General features: G+C 34.2%; 1 protein-coding gene across 1 annotated transcript; it reads left to right on the forward strand.

Moving 5' to 3' along the window:
* Positions 27-1,703, forward strand: LOC107637037 (plasma membrane ATPase 2-like). Its single transcript, XM_016340489.2, is given in 8 exon segments — positions 27-174; positions 266-385; positions 505-627; positions 715-819; positions 922-1,066; positions 1,248-1,308; positions 1,310-1,407; positions 1,489-1,703. Coding segments are annotated over 8 exon segments (978 nt in total). The 5' UTR covers positions 27-48; the 3' UTR covers positions 1,689-1,703.

The following is a 16,134-nucleotide window of genomic DNA, read 5'->3' on the forward strand; positions in this document are numbered from 1 at the left end:
ATGGGTGGACATGCCCGAGAATCGTCATAATTTAATAATGTATGATATATGCAGGGTGCTATCACAAAGAGGATGACAGCCATTGAAGAAATGGCAGGCATGGATGTTCTTTGTAGTGACAAGACTGGGACTTTAACACTAAATAAGCTTACGGTCGACAAAAATCTTGTCGAGGTTGGATGATGAATGCTGCTATTTTGTTGTTCCCTCTTCTATTTCTTATGCACTTGTTCTAATTTTTTCCTCCTTTTTCATAACCAATTAGGTTTTCGCAAAAGGAGTGGACCCGGATACTGTTGTTTTGATGGCAGCTCGAGCTTCAAGACTTGAGAATCAAGACGCCATAGATACTGCCATTGTTGGGATGCTGGCTGATCCAAAGGAGGTAAGTCATTGATCTATTGCTCACTGCACTGATGAATTTGCACGTTTACACAAGTTTCTCTATATTGAGGCTGATGAATTTGTTTTTTCTTTGTTCCTGCTAACTGATTAATACCAAAGGCACGTGCTGGTATACAAGAAGTGCATTTTCTTCCTTTCAATCCAACTGATAAGAGGACTACATTGACCTATATTGATCAAGATGGTAAAATGTATAGAGTAAGCAAAGGTGCACCCGAACAGGTAATTTACCATCATTTATATACTTTTATGGTTAACTGTTGATATTTTGTCTTTTTTATTCTCATTGAGTCGTAACATGATGGCTAGATCCTACACTTTGCCCACAACAAATCAGACATCAAACGCAGAGTTCATGCAGTGATTGATAAGTTCGCAGAGCGCGGTCTGCGATCTCTTGCTGTAGCATACCAGGTAATTGATGAATTCGTCACATTGTCATTTGCTATATTTGCTTGCTTATATTTTAAGATAGTAGAAATGGTATGATTATGTTAACTTCTCCGTTGCATACAGGAAGTTTCCGATGGAAGGAAAGAAAGTGCTGGAGGCCCATGGCAGTTTATTGGCCTTATTCCCCTCTTTGACCCACCTAGGCATGATAGTGCCGAAACAATACGGAGGGCACTAAATCTCAGAGTAAATGTCAAAATGATTATAGGTCCATAGTCAACACCTTTGACTTGATTGTGTTATTGTACAGAATCACTGTAATTTAGTTTGAAAAGATTGGGAATTGGCTGTTGTATTGATTATCATGACAGTTAAGAATTTGGGCAACACAAAGTATCCTTTAGAAATGAATATAATCATTTATATATCTTTCCTTTTTTTGTTATCAGGTGATCAACTAGTTATAAGAAAGGAAACAGGATGACGCTTGGGAATGGGTACCAATATGTACATCTTGTTTATTTGAACAGGACAAGGATGAATTCATTGCTGACTTGCCTATTGATGAACTAATCGAAAAAGCAGATGGATTTGTTGGTGTATTTCCTGGTATATCTCGATACTATCCCGGGGACTTCACGTGTACTCGAATAAGTATTAATATGATTGTTGTTTTATATTTTTTGTCAGAACACAAGTATGAGATTGTGAAGCGTTTGCAAGTGAGGAAACATATATGTGGAATGACTGGTGATGGAGTGAATGATGCACCTGCTCTAAAGAAGGCAGACATTGGTATAGCTGTCGCCAATGCCACGGATGCTGCTCGTAGTGCATCTGATATTGTTTTAACAGAACCTGGTCTTAGTGTTATCATAAGTGCTTGCTAGTTTTTTTGTTCAAGGTGATTCACCTTGCCTAGTAACTTCTTTTTTTTTTTGCACCTGTGAATATGTGGAGGAAATATCCAGCTCCACTCGACCTTCTCATTCGTTCCAATAAGCCAAAGGATAAAAGGTAAATTTAACTAACTACCACTCTCACCCTCACTCTGGCTAATTCCTCTGCATTTTTGTCTTCATGTATTTTTGTTTATTCAATTCATTTCACGTGCTTAAATGATAATGGGGGATGAAGATTATGGATAAAGTTTTGAATTTTGTGCTAATGGGTAATTGAGTCAATTGCAAATTTGAAGAAATGTGAGCTGAAAAGTGAAGAAGATAGAAGTAAAGGAGACTACTTTCAGCTTTAGGTTCTAATTTTTTCTTTATATATGTGTGTGTTAGTTGTTTCTAGGGGTGGAAATGGGGCGGGTAGGGGTGGGATTTTTCCCTATCCGACCCCGCCCCGCCGTCCTGTTACTCATATACTACCCGCCCCATCACTACCCGCGGGTAGTAAATAACAGAACCCGAACCCGCCCCTGCGGGTACCCGCCCCACCCCGACCCGCCCCTGTAAAAATTAAATATTTTAATTTTTACCTATTTTAATTTTTACCTATTCATATATAAAATAAGACAAAAATTTAAAATTCATAGATAAATTAAAATGCAAACATAAAATTTATACAATGTCATTAACTAAAATAACAATGATCTTCAACCCTTATTCTTTATCATTTTCAACATCTTCATCATCATTAAAAGTTTGCAAATCAAGATTTAAACCTGAAAATTAAAAGAGATAACAATTAACAAATTAATCGGTACTATGAAACAAATTAACATAAATGAAGATTAATCAATATATCACCTTTACTTCCCAAAGGTGCCCACAAAATTAGAGGATACATGAGGGTATAAAATTAACATAAATCATATCATAAATGTATAATTACAAAATTAGAATAAACCAAATCATAAATGCACAAAATCATAAGCTTGCACCTAACAAGTTCACCTTTCGGTATTCACAACCCTTGACATTTAATTTATTTTGATTTGAATATTTGATAACACTCTATGCTACTTGTTTAGACTCCTAACGTGCTAAGTTCTAACAAAATTTATTGGATTAAACTTCTAAATGTAAAGAATCCATCCATGCTTGTCCATCAAATCAAAAACAAAAAGAATTCAAATTTTCAGTTAATGGCTTTTGAACCAATTTAAAAATTTCCGTAGCAAAAAGGGCAAAGGTTCCAAAATGATGCATCTCAAAAATTTGAAAAATAAGTAACCATTGATCATGTCAATTGATTTGGTGCAACTATGCAAGACTCATTATCATGTGGTGAGGCTAGTTGCCTCCACGTTTTTTACATTGTAACATATACCCTGCACTCAGAATTTTTATTTTAAACAAGAAGGTTAATGTTGACTGTAATAATATTTCAGGACCTTTTTGTGAAGATTTTATCCTTCTGGAGATGAATGAAGAAAACGAGAATATAAAACCAAAAACTGATTTAGAACTCTTTCTGAATTATGCTAACCAGTTCGTTTGGAAAAATTTGATGAGGCTGAAGGAACTCAATGACATCAAAGTTAACATCAACATAAAACTAAGTGCATATTTTGTTAACCAAGGAAACAGAACAGTATGTAGTTTGTGATTCTCTCCACAATTAGAACACCATGACAATTGTAAAATCAGAATAAAATCAAACTCCAGAATGCATAAGAATGATAAAGAAGCCAAAACAACTTCTGCCTATAACCAATCAACAAAGAAGCCAAAACAACTTCAATTTTTCAAGCTTTATTCCAACTAACTGCATATTTTGTTAACAAAGAAAACAGAACAATTTGTGATTCAACCCAAACAAGCTGTTTCAACATTTCAAATCATTCAAAAAGAAAAGATAGGCCGGGAAACTCAGGAAACTCAGTTACAAACTTAGTTACAAACTCAGGAAACTACCCAAAAACAAAAGAACTTCTTCTTTGTCTATTCGCATGATACATCCAAAATTAGCAAGAGATTAAAGATATGAAATCATTCAAACAAAAAAGAAAGGCTGGGATAGGGGCAAGAACTGTACCGAGGAGAATCAGGAGAGGCGCGATTCGGGACCAGGAGAGGCGCGGACGACTGGACGAGGGTCGATTCCGATGCAGAGGAAGCTCCGGGGTGGCTCGTCTAGTGCGCGACTTGGAGGCCGGAGGGCGGAGGGAGCGCAGAGGATTTCGGACTGAGAGGCGGCGCGGAGGAGGAGCGACCGGCACAGGCGGCTTGAAGGAGTCGCGGTCACGCGGAAGAGACGCGCTGCAGAGGAGTGGCAACGAGACGAATCAGACGATTCGACGAGTTGCAAACTTGCGATGGCAGAGACGAGTTGCGCGGAGGAGGAGCGACAGGCACAGGCGGCTTGAAGGAGACGCGGAACTGGAGCAGATTCGACGGCAGGCACTGGGTTGAACTGAACCGAGGCGGCGAGGCTATGGTCTTGGAGAGGAGAAGAGCCGAGGAACAGAGGAAGTGAGAACTGAGAAAGGGCCAAAGGGGTTGCAGAGGGGAGCATACTACTGTACTAGAGGCTTCAGCTGCAGCAATCCTATGTGGAACTATACCCTGGATTAGTGGGTCAGGATACGGTGTCCAATCAACCTGATTACACACCCTAAGAAGCATCATATACACGAAGGAAAGTTATTGTAGATACAAAAATAAGTCTTAAATATTTATGACTTACGTTATAGATACCGATCCCGTTGAGGACACGCCTCCACTGTCGAAGCCTGATGTCAGCTCTGTCATTAGGTGGCTTCAACCCCCTATAATATCACGAATATTTAGAAATTACAAAACTATTTCATTAACTTAAGAAATGATATGCAAAAAAATAATAATATCCCTAAATCAGGGGAAATCAACGCCCTTCAAATCCATCCGATCGACACAGTGGTATATGATGATATGCCTAAGAGAGAAGCAAACCACCGCATCCACCCAGGTTCCGTTAACAGTAAACCGTGGCCCGACACATCAAGCCAATACAACTAACCCCCATGACAATGTCCCACATCGATCAAGGTCATCTAATAGAGGAAACCACTTCATATGCACCCGAGAGCCAGAGGCATCCGGAAACAGAATGCGCCCAACGATATGCATGATGTGTCCTTTGGTGTAACGCAGTAAGCGCTCCTCCGTTGAGTACTCCTCCAACTACTCGCAAACAATATTTTCAAACCAAGTCAATTGCATGATGTATCTGGAGTCCATGCTCTCCCAGAGCTGCCCACAACTCATGCCAACACCCAAGAACTCAAGGAACCACTCGCATCTTCCGAATCTGCCGTTGTGTCCATGCATCTCATCGATATTCAGTGGCCTAGTCAGAATGTGCTAGAGGCCACCTAACTGATGCACAACGCGGTCTACCTGATGCCACTCGATGATGGCAAAGCATAAGAGCGGGCATACTACTGCAGCAAAGGCTTCAACTGCAGCGATCCTATATGGAACTATACCCTGGATCAGTGGGTCAGCATACGGTGTCCAATCAACCTGATTCCACACCCTAAGAAGCATCATATACACGAAGGAAAGTTATTGTAGATACAAAAATAAGTCTTAAATAATTATGACTTACGTTATAGATACCGATCCCGTTGAGGACATGCCTCCACTGTCGAAGCCTAACGTCAGCTCTGTCATTAAGTGGCTCCAACCCCCTATAATATCACGAATATTTAGAAATTACAAAATTATTTTATTAACTTAAGAAATGATATGAAAAAAAAATAATACCCCCAAATCAGGGAAAATCGACGCCCGTCAAATCCATCCTATCGACACAGTGGTATATGATGATATGCCTAAGAGAGAAGCAATCCACCGCATCCGTCCAGGTTCTGCTAATGGTAAACCGTGGCCCGACATATCTGACGATAAATCCACACCAATACAACTGACCCCATGACAACGTCCCACATCGATCAAGGTCATCTAATAAAGGCAACCACTTTATATGCACCCGAGAGCCAGAGGCATTCGGAAACAGAATGCCCCCAACGATATGCATGATGTGTCCTCTAGTGTAACGCAGTAAGCGCTCCTCCGATGGGTACTCCTCCAACTACTCGCAAATAATATTTTCAAACAAAGTCAATCGCATGATGTATCTGGAGTCCATGGTCTCCCCGAGCTGCCCACAACTCATGCCAACCCCCAAGAACTCAAGGAACCACTCGCCTCTACCGTTGTGTCCATGCATCTCATCGATATTCAGTGACCTAGTCAGAATGTGCTGGAGGCCACCAAACTGATGCATAATGCGGTCCACCTGATGCCACTCGACGATGGCAAAGCATAAGAGCGGGCATACTACTGTAGCAGAGGCTTCAGCCGCAGCGATCCTATGTGGAACTATACCCTAGATCAGTGGGTCAACATACGGTGTCCAATCAACCTGAATACACACCCTAAGGAGCATCATATATTTAATATTGTAATTTTAAATTTAATTAGGATCAGATTGGTAAACAAATTTGAATCTATAATAATTTTTTTATTTGTAATTATAAAAATGCTGAATTATTAGTATTATTATCAGTGTAATCCACTTCCGGTTATGATAATTTTTAAATTAGTCAAGACCCATACCACTAATTAACTAATTAAGTAATTATACTTCCTAACTTCTCTCAATTTGCATGTACACCCCCACTCTTCCCCAGCTGAATCCTTATTTTTGCTACACACATTGTCTTGCCGTAGAAATTCGTCTACTCCTTGTCGCCGCTGAGCATCGTACGCAGCCTTAGCTCCTTCGCCGTCGTCAGTCAAGTTCTCTTCCACACCATCATCAGTCAAGTTCTCTTCCACACCTTCATCGTGATCGTTGAGGTAACAAGTTTCCATCTTCATGCTAATCCATATCTTCCTCCTATTGCTTCAGTTTCTTGCGTTTTTGAATTGCTGACCATATATAATCACATGCATTCTTTCCTGCATTTTTAATTTAGCGCTCTAGAAGATTAATGCTAAATATTCAACTTTTGATGCTGTGAGCAAAGCCAAATGTACTTTTGTGGTGTTCAATTCATATAGTTGGGACAAATTCTATTAAGGGTGTGTTTGGATTTGCGTTGGAGAAGAGAAAAGCGCGTTTGAGTTCCTTGAACGCTTCATCTTCGTGTTTGGCAACATTTTAATCCTCTAAACGCAGAAGTGATTTTTATCTTCAACCCACGTTTACCAAAAGCTACAAATTCTATCTTTTCTGTTCACCTTCTCATATTGAATTGAAATTTATGTTCTATGTACCAATTATGTCCTTCATTATTTATATATTTATTTTTTTATAATATTTTTTTCTAATACTCTCTTATGCATATTATTATTTTTATGAAATTTTTATTTTTTTTTTGTCCTTTTTTGTAATTTTTTTTATCTAAAATAATTATTTACAAAATCAATTTTATACAAACCTCCATTTGCAAACAGTAATTGAAACACACCCTAAATCATATGTCTGGTTGCATTGTAAAGATCAGCAACTGAAATTATTAAATGTTCCCTGTGTAAGCTTCAATATATGTTACAACATTTGGCCAAAGCTAATGACATTAAAATATAGATTAGATTTTAGGCAAACCAAACACTCCCAAGATTCAATTAAATAAATCAAATATGCTTGTTAAACCGGGTTTCATCCCACATTATTTTTAGATATATTTAAAAGATATTAAAAAATAACTTAAAATTAACACAAATAATTTTAGTATGTATTAGGTTTTTTATTTTGTAATTTTCTTTTTAACTTATTTTGGGGTATGATTTAACAAAATGTAACAAAACTAGACATATAATATTAAAATCCAAAAGGGATTATTATTATTGGACTGGAAATGGTTAGGTCTATTATCCAATTTCATACTCTCACTAGACCTGATCCATCACCAGTGAAAAATATGCCACCAGGCCCATCTTTGTGAGTGTATGTTACTTCTATTATCCAATTCTATATTTGTTTGACTTTGTGCGTGTATGTTACTTTTAACTGTCCACTTTCTGTAGTAACCACACCTGTACAAGAGAGAAATCAAGATTACAAAAATTATATACAAGTAAATGATACGAATTCAACAAATAATTTAAACCAACCTTTACTATTTTATCCAATTGCGTTAATTATTATATTAGTCTAAGATTAATTAATGTTTTTTGGCATACTATATATGTTTATACAAGGATTTTAAGATGTCAAGGAAAGCTCGCTACACGAAAGGCACAAGAGTGGAGCCACCACGTCAGCAGCCTCCAGCTACACTTCCTGCGTCTTTACCATCTGCTAACGATGACTAGCTCATCCCCCCGCCTCCCAGTAATGGTGGGGTCTCCGCAGCGGCTCCTCTCCGACCCTTTCTTCTGCCCCGGAGCAAACCAAGACTTGAGCCACAGACCACTAACGGTGTACAAGTGACGGAACCGTGCAATGAAGACATGGACCCTGAGGCGAACGAGGTGGATTCGTTTGGCGAACACATTGACAGGATGTTTGCTGCTTCTGATACTGAAAAGCACAAAGGACGAAAGATTACGGAGTTTTGGGATGTTGATCTCATTGGTAACAAGTGTTAAACCATACGACTTTTTAATTGATTGGCCAATGATATTGTTATGTTTCTCACATGTTGGGCACATTGGTCACACAAATAAGATTTTTTTTATAGATTCTGATGGAATACTCAAGCACACTAAAATGAGTGTGAGGGAGGCTTTGGAGTGGTCTCTTAATGGTAGCAAGATCATACTGAGGTTCAACGAGGAACTGCAAGCAATCGGAGATGGAGCTGGCCTGTTGAGTGGCATCCTAGGAGCGCTGGGTTTTGATTACAACAAATTTCCTATCTATGAGAAGAGTTAGGCAAAGGTGCAGGGCAAAAGACATGGTTTATGATGATTGCATAAAGGTAATGACTTTCGGCATTTTTAATCATATCAAAGCTTTCAACTTACAATTACTTACAGTTGGACATTGTCATTGCAGGAGATGTTCCACTTTCAGGAAGATAGTGGTGGTTGAATAAAAAAAAAACATTTTTGCAACAAATGGGAAGGTCCTGGAAGGATACAAAGGGGAGGCTGTATGACTCGCATTACAAACCAACTTTGACACTTGAGCAGAATCTTAACAACCGCCCAGAGGGAACTCCTAGAGAGCATTGGAGGTGGTTCATTGATTATCGTAATGATCCTGCCACAAAGGTACCCCATTTTTTAAGTAGCCATTGTCTTTAATCCACCTAAGATCCATATAAACGCATATAATACCAACTAATTTTCAGTCTTAGAGATTACTTTATTGCATTCAAGCTTTTTTGGAGTTATATACATTACTTTTCAAAGAAAGAGAAAAAGAACGTATATATAAGTGATACACCAAAGTAAAAGAGATATATAAGAACATTTAACTAGTTATGATACACTCGTATGTATTTATTCTGTGTCTAACCAATGTTACTGTTGATGATATAATAGGCGAAGTGCAAGCAAAACGCGCTGAATCGAAAGAAGCAGCTTTACACGCACACTGGCGGTTCTAAAAGCTTGGCTAGGGCAAGGGAAGAAGAGGTAATATAGATTTTTAATCAAATATAGGTGGCTATCATGGTCTCGAATAATTCTCTATATTTTTAAGCAAATCATTCTTTAGTTTTGATTTATAAGGAATTGACAACTGATACTTATTTCCAAAAAACAAATACTGGAGCTATTAAAATAAGTTCCAAAAAACAAATACTGGAGCTATTAAAATAAATTTACTATTTAGATATAATCAATTACTCAATTCTTGTAAAATAAATGGAGCAATCATTAAATTGTTGACCGATTGAGGTAAAATAAATTGGTTGGTATGTAGTTTGAATTTATTTATAAGGAAGAAGAAAAAAATTATTGGAAAAAATTAAATAGGTGAAACTTATGGTATAAACTGTATTGTCACAGTCACAAAAACAAGGGAAAAGAGTTGGTAAAGGAGAAGTATGGATCCTAAAGCACAAACAATGTGATGGCATCTACATACACGAAGAAGCGCAGAGGATCGGTGTAAGTACACTTAATTAATTATTATGGTACATGTTAGGTTTAATTATTAAAATGTCTTGAGTATGCTATATTCCTAGTGTGATTGTGTATGCTTATTTACATCTGCAGGAAAAAAATATCTGCAATTGAGCAGCTAGATGAAACTATGAGAATATTGTCTGAAAATGATTCCATTGTCCAAGCTCTCGGTAAAGAGCGCCCGGGTAGAGCGCGTGACATAGGTTTCGGGCCGACACCAAGTCAACTCTTTCGTCCGAGTGCGCAGCCGCCGGTGGATAGAGCTCAAATAGAAGAGGCCCAAAGGATGCTGTTTGAACTACAGGCGGAGGTGACGGCCGAGAAATTGAGAAGGAAGGTGGTGGAAGATGAAGTAGCAGCAGAAAAATTGAAAAGGAAGGCAATAGAGGATGAAATAGTAGTAGAGAAAATGAAGAGACATGCATTAGAGAGTGTGCTGAGTTATCTAGTCCAACAGCAAGGTGGGGAACTGCCACCAGACATCGCTGCACGGATGAATTCTTTGGATGGATATGGCGAAAAATAGAAATTAGGAAATATGTGATAGTTTATTTTTCAGTATATGTTTTGTTTATGTTACTATGCAGCATTAATTATTAGCCGAATACTTTACTTTTTTGGGTAACTATTGAAATATTTTATTGATATTACAATAAATATGTTAGTTTTTTTTGCAATTAAATATTCTTGAATTTTTTACCTGCAATATAGAACTTTAGAGGGGAAGAAAAGATTTTTAAAATAAAAAATACTCCATATAATTAAGAAATACTCGCGGATTAATTAAATAAATCAAAATAAGATTTTAGAATTTATAGAAAAAAGTGCGTGTAAACAATTAGCGGTGGTTTAAAATCGTCGCAAATAAATACCATATAAAAACACAAGAAGCAAATAGCGACGATTAAAATATGTCGCAAATAAGCTGGCTAAATCTCTCTTGGTCATATAGCGGTATAACTGTCGCTAAACCAACCGACGCAAAATAATTGATTTGTTGTGGTTAAGTCAGCAGTTACTGAAAATCGCCGCAAAATCTCATCCCTGCCCCCTTATGTGCTGCGTTTGTATTGTTGCTGGTGTTATATTTAGCGGCAGTTTAAAATCACCGCAAATCGGTATTAATCGCCGCTATTCTCTGTTATTGTTGTAGTGTACATTGGTCAATGTCTTTAGCAAGTGCTCTCAAATGTCCACAACGGGATAGAAGAAGGTATATCAATGGTTGTGGACACACTAAAATCAGGACTTGAGACAGTACTAGGACAATGATCTCAGGTTTAGACACCTCCAGACCATGAACAAGGAAAATAATAGGGCTTTAGCTAAAGATGGATCGTTGCATTATGGGGGGTTAAGGCATTCTGGTGGATGATCGCTTCGAAAGGTTACATGTAAGTCGGTCGTCATAAAATTTCAAATAATATTTGTCAAGAGGAGAGAGGCGATTAAGATGAAGATGCAGATAATTATTAAGACCCTTAATAATTTTTTTTGGTCATTTATCATGCTTTCTTTATATAATTTGACATTTTATAGATTTCGTATATTTTTTCTATTTTTTATTCGTAGTATTAATTATTAATTTTATTTACACTATTGTCGGATTTAGAATAAAATCAATCCGACGATAATTAATTTATTTTGTAAATAAAAAATGAACCACATGATATTGTCAGATTTATAGTTAGAATAATCTATTAGTAACGATTATTTAATTCGTCAATCTTACGGTTTTTATCTTCGGATTAATCTTATAGTAATAGTTTAATTATTAGTCTCAGATATACAAAATGTATTGGTAAAATATTTCCATCGAAATTTTTTTACAAAAAATTATTATATATAAAATTCATGAGAAAAGATTCGTCGTTATTTTTATGAGTTGAAACCCATTTTGGCCCTTGAAATTTGGGCTTGGCCTTAATTTCGACTCCAAATTTTTAATTACTCAATTAACACCCTCAAATATTGGATTGTGCCTCACGTTTGCCTCTATAGTTATCTCCGTTAACGAAGAGCTGACGTGGCACGTTAAGTTGACACGGTGTGCATCTACGTACGTAGCACCTAGCTTGCCAGAATGAATGCGTGATGAGTGAATGATGTGGCAAAAAGTTGTTTTCACTTAATTTGACTTCTACGTATATATTAAAACCCTAATTTGCATGGACTCATATTGAGTGAAAACAACTTTTACCATATCATTCATTCATCACACATTCATTCTGGCAGGTTGGATGCCACGTAGATGCACACCGTGTCAACTTAACATGTTACATCAGCTCTTCATTAACGAAGATAACTATAGGGACAAAAGTGAGGCACGATCCAATATTTGGAGGTGTTAATTGAGTAACTAAAAATTTAGGGGTTGAAATTGAAACAAGCTCCAAATTTCAGAGGTCAAAATGGATTTCAACTCTTATTTTCATATTAATTTAGGAATGATATATTTCAATATCTATTTTTTGTTTTTGAAAAAAACAAGATATCATATGTATTAGACTAATCATATGGTCGGTATCAATTATTAATTTTATAAAATAATTATTTATTTATTATTATTATTATTATTATTATTATTATTATTATTAGAACAACAATAACAACAATAAGATTACAACAATGATAAGTGTTTATACTATGGTCTAAAAAATAAAGTCATCACCCAAATAAAGCTAATCCAATTTTACAGAAGATCCATAGAAGCCTTTAAAATTCAATAACATCAATTTAGAAAGCCATATGGATTAACTTATTCGATCTACTTGAAAAAGGGTTATCATAATCTGTGTCCGATTCGATTTGCATAACAAGTAAGACTTTGTCATCCACTATTTCAAATACGATATTCACAGTTTAGCCACTACCTCAACATAGGATAACTTTATAAATACTGAAGAAGAATTATTCACTACTGCAAGTAAAAAAAATTAGAGTGATGACCAAATCATCACCTACCTCTATAAATATTTTACTAATTTTAAGTATTTTTCATTCTAAATTCACATAATTCTACTTAAAATCCTTGCTAATTTAAATATCGAAATTCCTTATAAGTACTTCTCACCACCATCTAAACGAAGACATCAAATAATTCATTGTCGTCCCAACAAATAAATCAAAAGGATTTTAAACTTTTGAATATTTAATTTTAAGCTAGTTGAAATTTTCACTATAAAAACTCAATTTATAGTCACCAATTCAATGAATTAGATACCTAATTCATCTACCACCCTAGAGCTCAAACTAACTTTAAGACCACTAAACTTGAACCAAACTTAGTCAACATCTAAATACCAACACAACTTTCCAAAAAAAAAAATGTATTAACTAATCCGAAATCCATACCCCCAATAAGGTTACTTTAACACAAATTAATTTTAACTTTCTTTAACCTATCTCTCTTGTTTTTTTTTACTCTAGGTTTCTTATTGCTTCCTCACACTGTCACTGATTCAACATTTTTCAATACACAAGAGAAGATAAATAAAAGAGAAAATTTTCCTTTCCTCTTCTGCAAGATGTTAAAATGACATTTTTCTCTTTTTTAACTTTTAAAAGACCTCCCCTTTAATACATTTTAAATTTTTTGTATTAACTAATGTTAACTTTATCCATTTTTCAAGAAAAAATAAATTATTTTTTACAAAAGTACCCTTTAACAAAAATTTTATTTTTTTGTCATAAATTTTACTTGCCAAAATACTCTTTAATAAATTATTTTTTTTCTAAAATATCCTTTAATAATTTTTTAATTATTAAATTTTTTTATAAAATATTTTTGTAAAAATACAATTTAATTAATAAAAAATAATTTATTAAATAGTATTTTCGTAAGCAATATTTAATGATAAAAAAATAAAATTTTTGCTAAAGAGTATTTTTGTAAAAAATAATTTTTTTTAAAAAAATAGATAAATTTAACATTAGTTAACACAAAAGATTTAAAATAGATTAAAGAGGAAGTTTTTTAAAAGTTATAAGGGAGAGAAATGTACATTTTATAAATAGAGAGGAAGGGAGTGTCATTTTAGCATCTCGTAGAGGAGTGAAGTGGAATTTTCTCTAAATAAAATAAAACAAATTTTCAGTAAAATCAAGTGGGAAAAGATAAAGCTCTCTGATTTTAGAGTGATTACCAAATGTTCTTTCTTTCTTTCTCTCGATCCCCTCTTTAAAAGAGTGTCAACTATATAACAATGGTCAATTTCAAGAATAAATTTCTTGCCTCTCTGATTTCAGATCCATTGCAACAATAAATTGATTGCTTGATCATTTGCACGAGTTAAGGATTCTTTCAAATTAGTTTCATTTTATTTTTCCATATTTGTCAAAGGATTATTCATGATTAGATCCAAATTATATCATTTCTTTTATTGCTGCAACTTATTTAGGAATGTGCCATTATTCAAATTATTTCAATTTCGAATATGATGAGTGAGAAATGTTGCACTTGTTGATTCTAATTATGCTCGTAATTTTGGGCCTGCATTATTGAACTCACATATCAAATCACACTAGTTATTTAGACGATTAATTCATAATTCAACAAATATTTATCATTATTAAAATCATTAATTTTTTGCATTGTTTTAAATTCAGCTCTTTTTCTTTATAACAAACATAATAATATAAGAAATTTATCAGAGGAAATTAGAAATAGACAAATTAAGTTAATAGACCTTCTTTTTGCGAGTTTGATGATGATTTCCCTCAATTATAGTGTGTTGCTCTTTTCTTGCCTAGTGATTCATTAGAGGAAAAAACACAACTAAAGCAAGTACATCAAGTAATATAAAGAATTTTCATGCAGCATACATTATTAAAAAAATGCCAATCATCTTAAAATAACTTTGAGCACAATAATAATCTGAGCTAAAGTACGAGTAATAAGAGGAGTGCTAGAGGAGCAGCAGAAATTGTGATATATAATTCATAAGGCATAAAAACACGTGATCCGCAGTTTGCTTCAAATAGCAGTTAGCATTGGTAAACAATACTTCTCACCCTTAAAGAAAAAGAGCAACATATAAAAAAGAGTGTCAAAACATTCTAATTATACTTACAATATAATGTTTAATCATTAAAAATATTATACAAAAATTCTTAATATCTAATTTCAATTTATTATAAATTAGATTTAATTGCCTAAAAAAAAGTGAAAATAATAATTCTTGAACTGATGAAATTAATCTTAAATAAATCAGAATTGTATTTTTTAAAATTCAAGATTTTACATATCTTCTATTTAGTAAAGGCGGTGATGAAAAATTTGTGGTTGCGGTGGGAGACGATCATCGGATGAAGACGGACCAATCTAGCCTTGTAGGTTGTAGTTATTGTTAATTAGTTATGCACGAGTGATCATTTATGATAGATTAATCTTTAATCTATAAAATTAGAAGATATTGTAAAAAAAAAAAACTATATATGAGTATATAACGTGCTAGTGCAACTGGTTTTTTATTTTAAGGGCAAAATAGACGTTTTAAACCATTAAACCAAAATGAATTCTACTATATAATAAGTTGTTCCAAAATTAAATAAAAAATTGATTTTCAAATAAAATTTAACTCATTTATCAAGACTCAAGAGATAGACTTCATGTCTCTCATATGAAAATGTTCCAAAGATGCTTAAAGCAAGGAAGAAAAAGAAAGAAAGCAACAAGAAAATAAAAGATGATAAAAGAGAAAAATTATTAAAGAAAAAGAGAGGAATTTAAAAAGATGAAAGCATCTTTAATCTTTAATAAAGCATAAAAAGCAATTATAAAAATTGCATTATTGATACAGCATCAGACAGTTGTCAATAATTGGTGCGTGTATGTCTCCATTGAAAAGCTCTATGCTTTTTCAAATTATTAATAATAAGCTCTAAAAATTGATGTTTTTATTCGTATACAAGAACTAAAATTATTGTAAATTGGAGGTATTAAATATTAATTGAATTGGTAGTGAAATTTATCTCTAAAATATTTAAGTAGGTCATTAAAAAATTTATTTCAAAATTATTTTAATTATCTTAAAGTTTAATTATTCTGTCGGTTCCTATAATTTTACTGAATTTTCAATTAGGTCTTTATACATTTTTTTTCTTTTCAATTAAATCTCTATACCATATCAAATTTTGTAATTAAGTCACTGCCATAACAAAAATATTGGAATTAATAAAATATTCTGTTAAACAAAATAAATATGTCTAACATTTGACTGAATATTTCGTATAATTTAACTAAATATTCTATTAATTTTAACGTTTTTGTCACAATAAAAACTTAATTACAAAATCTGATATAGTATAAAAA

This window comes from Arachis ipaensis, chromosome B04, assembly GCF_000816755.2.
Source record: "Arachis ipaensis cultivar K30076 chromosome B04, Araip1.1, whole genome shotgun sequence".
NCBI lineage: Eukaryota > Viridiplantae > Streptophyta > Magnoliopsida > Fabales > Fabaceae > Arachis > Arachis ipaensis.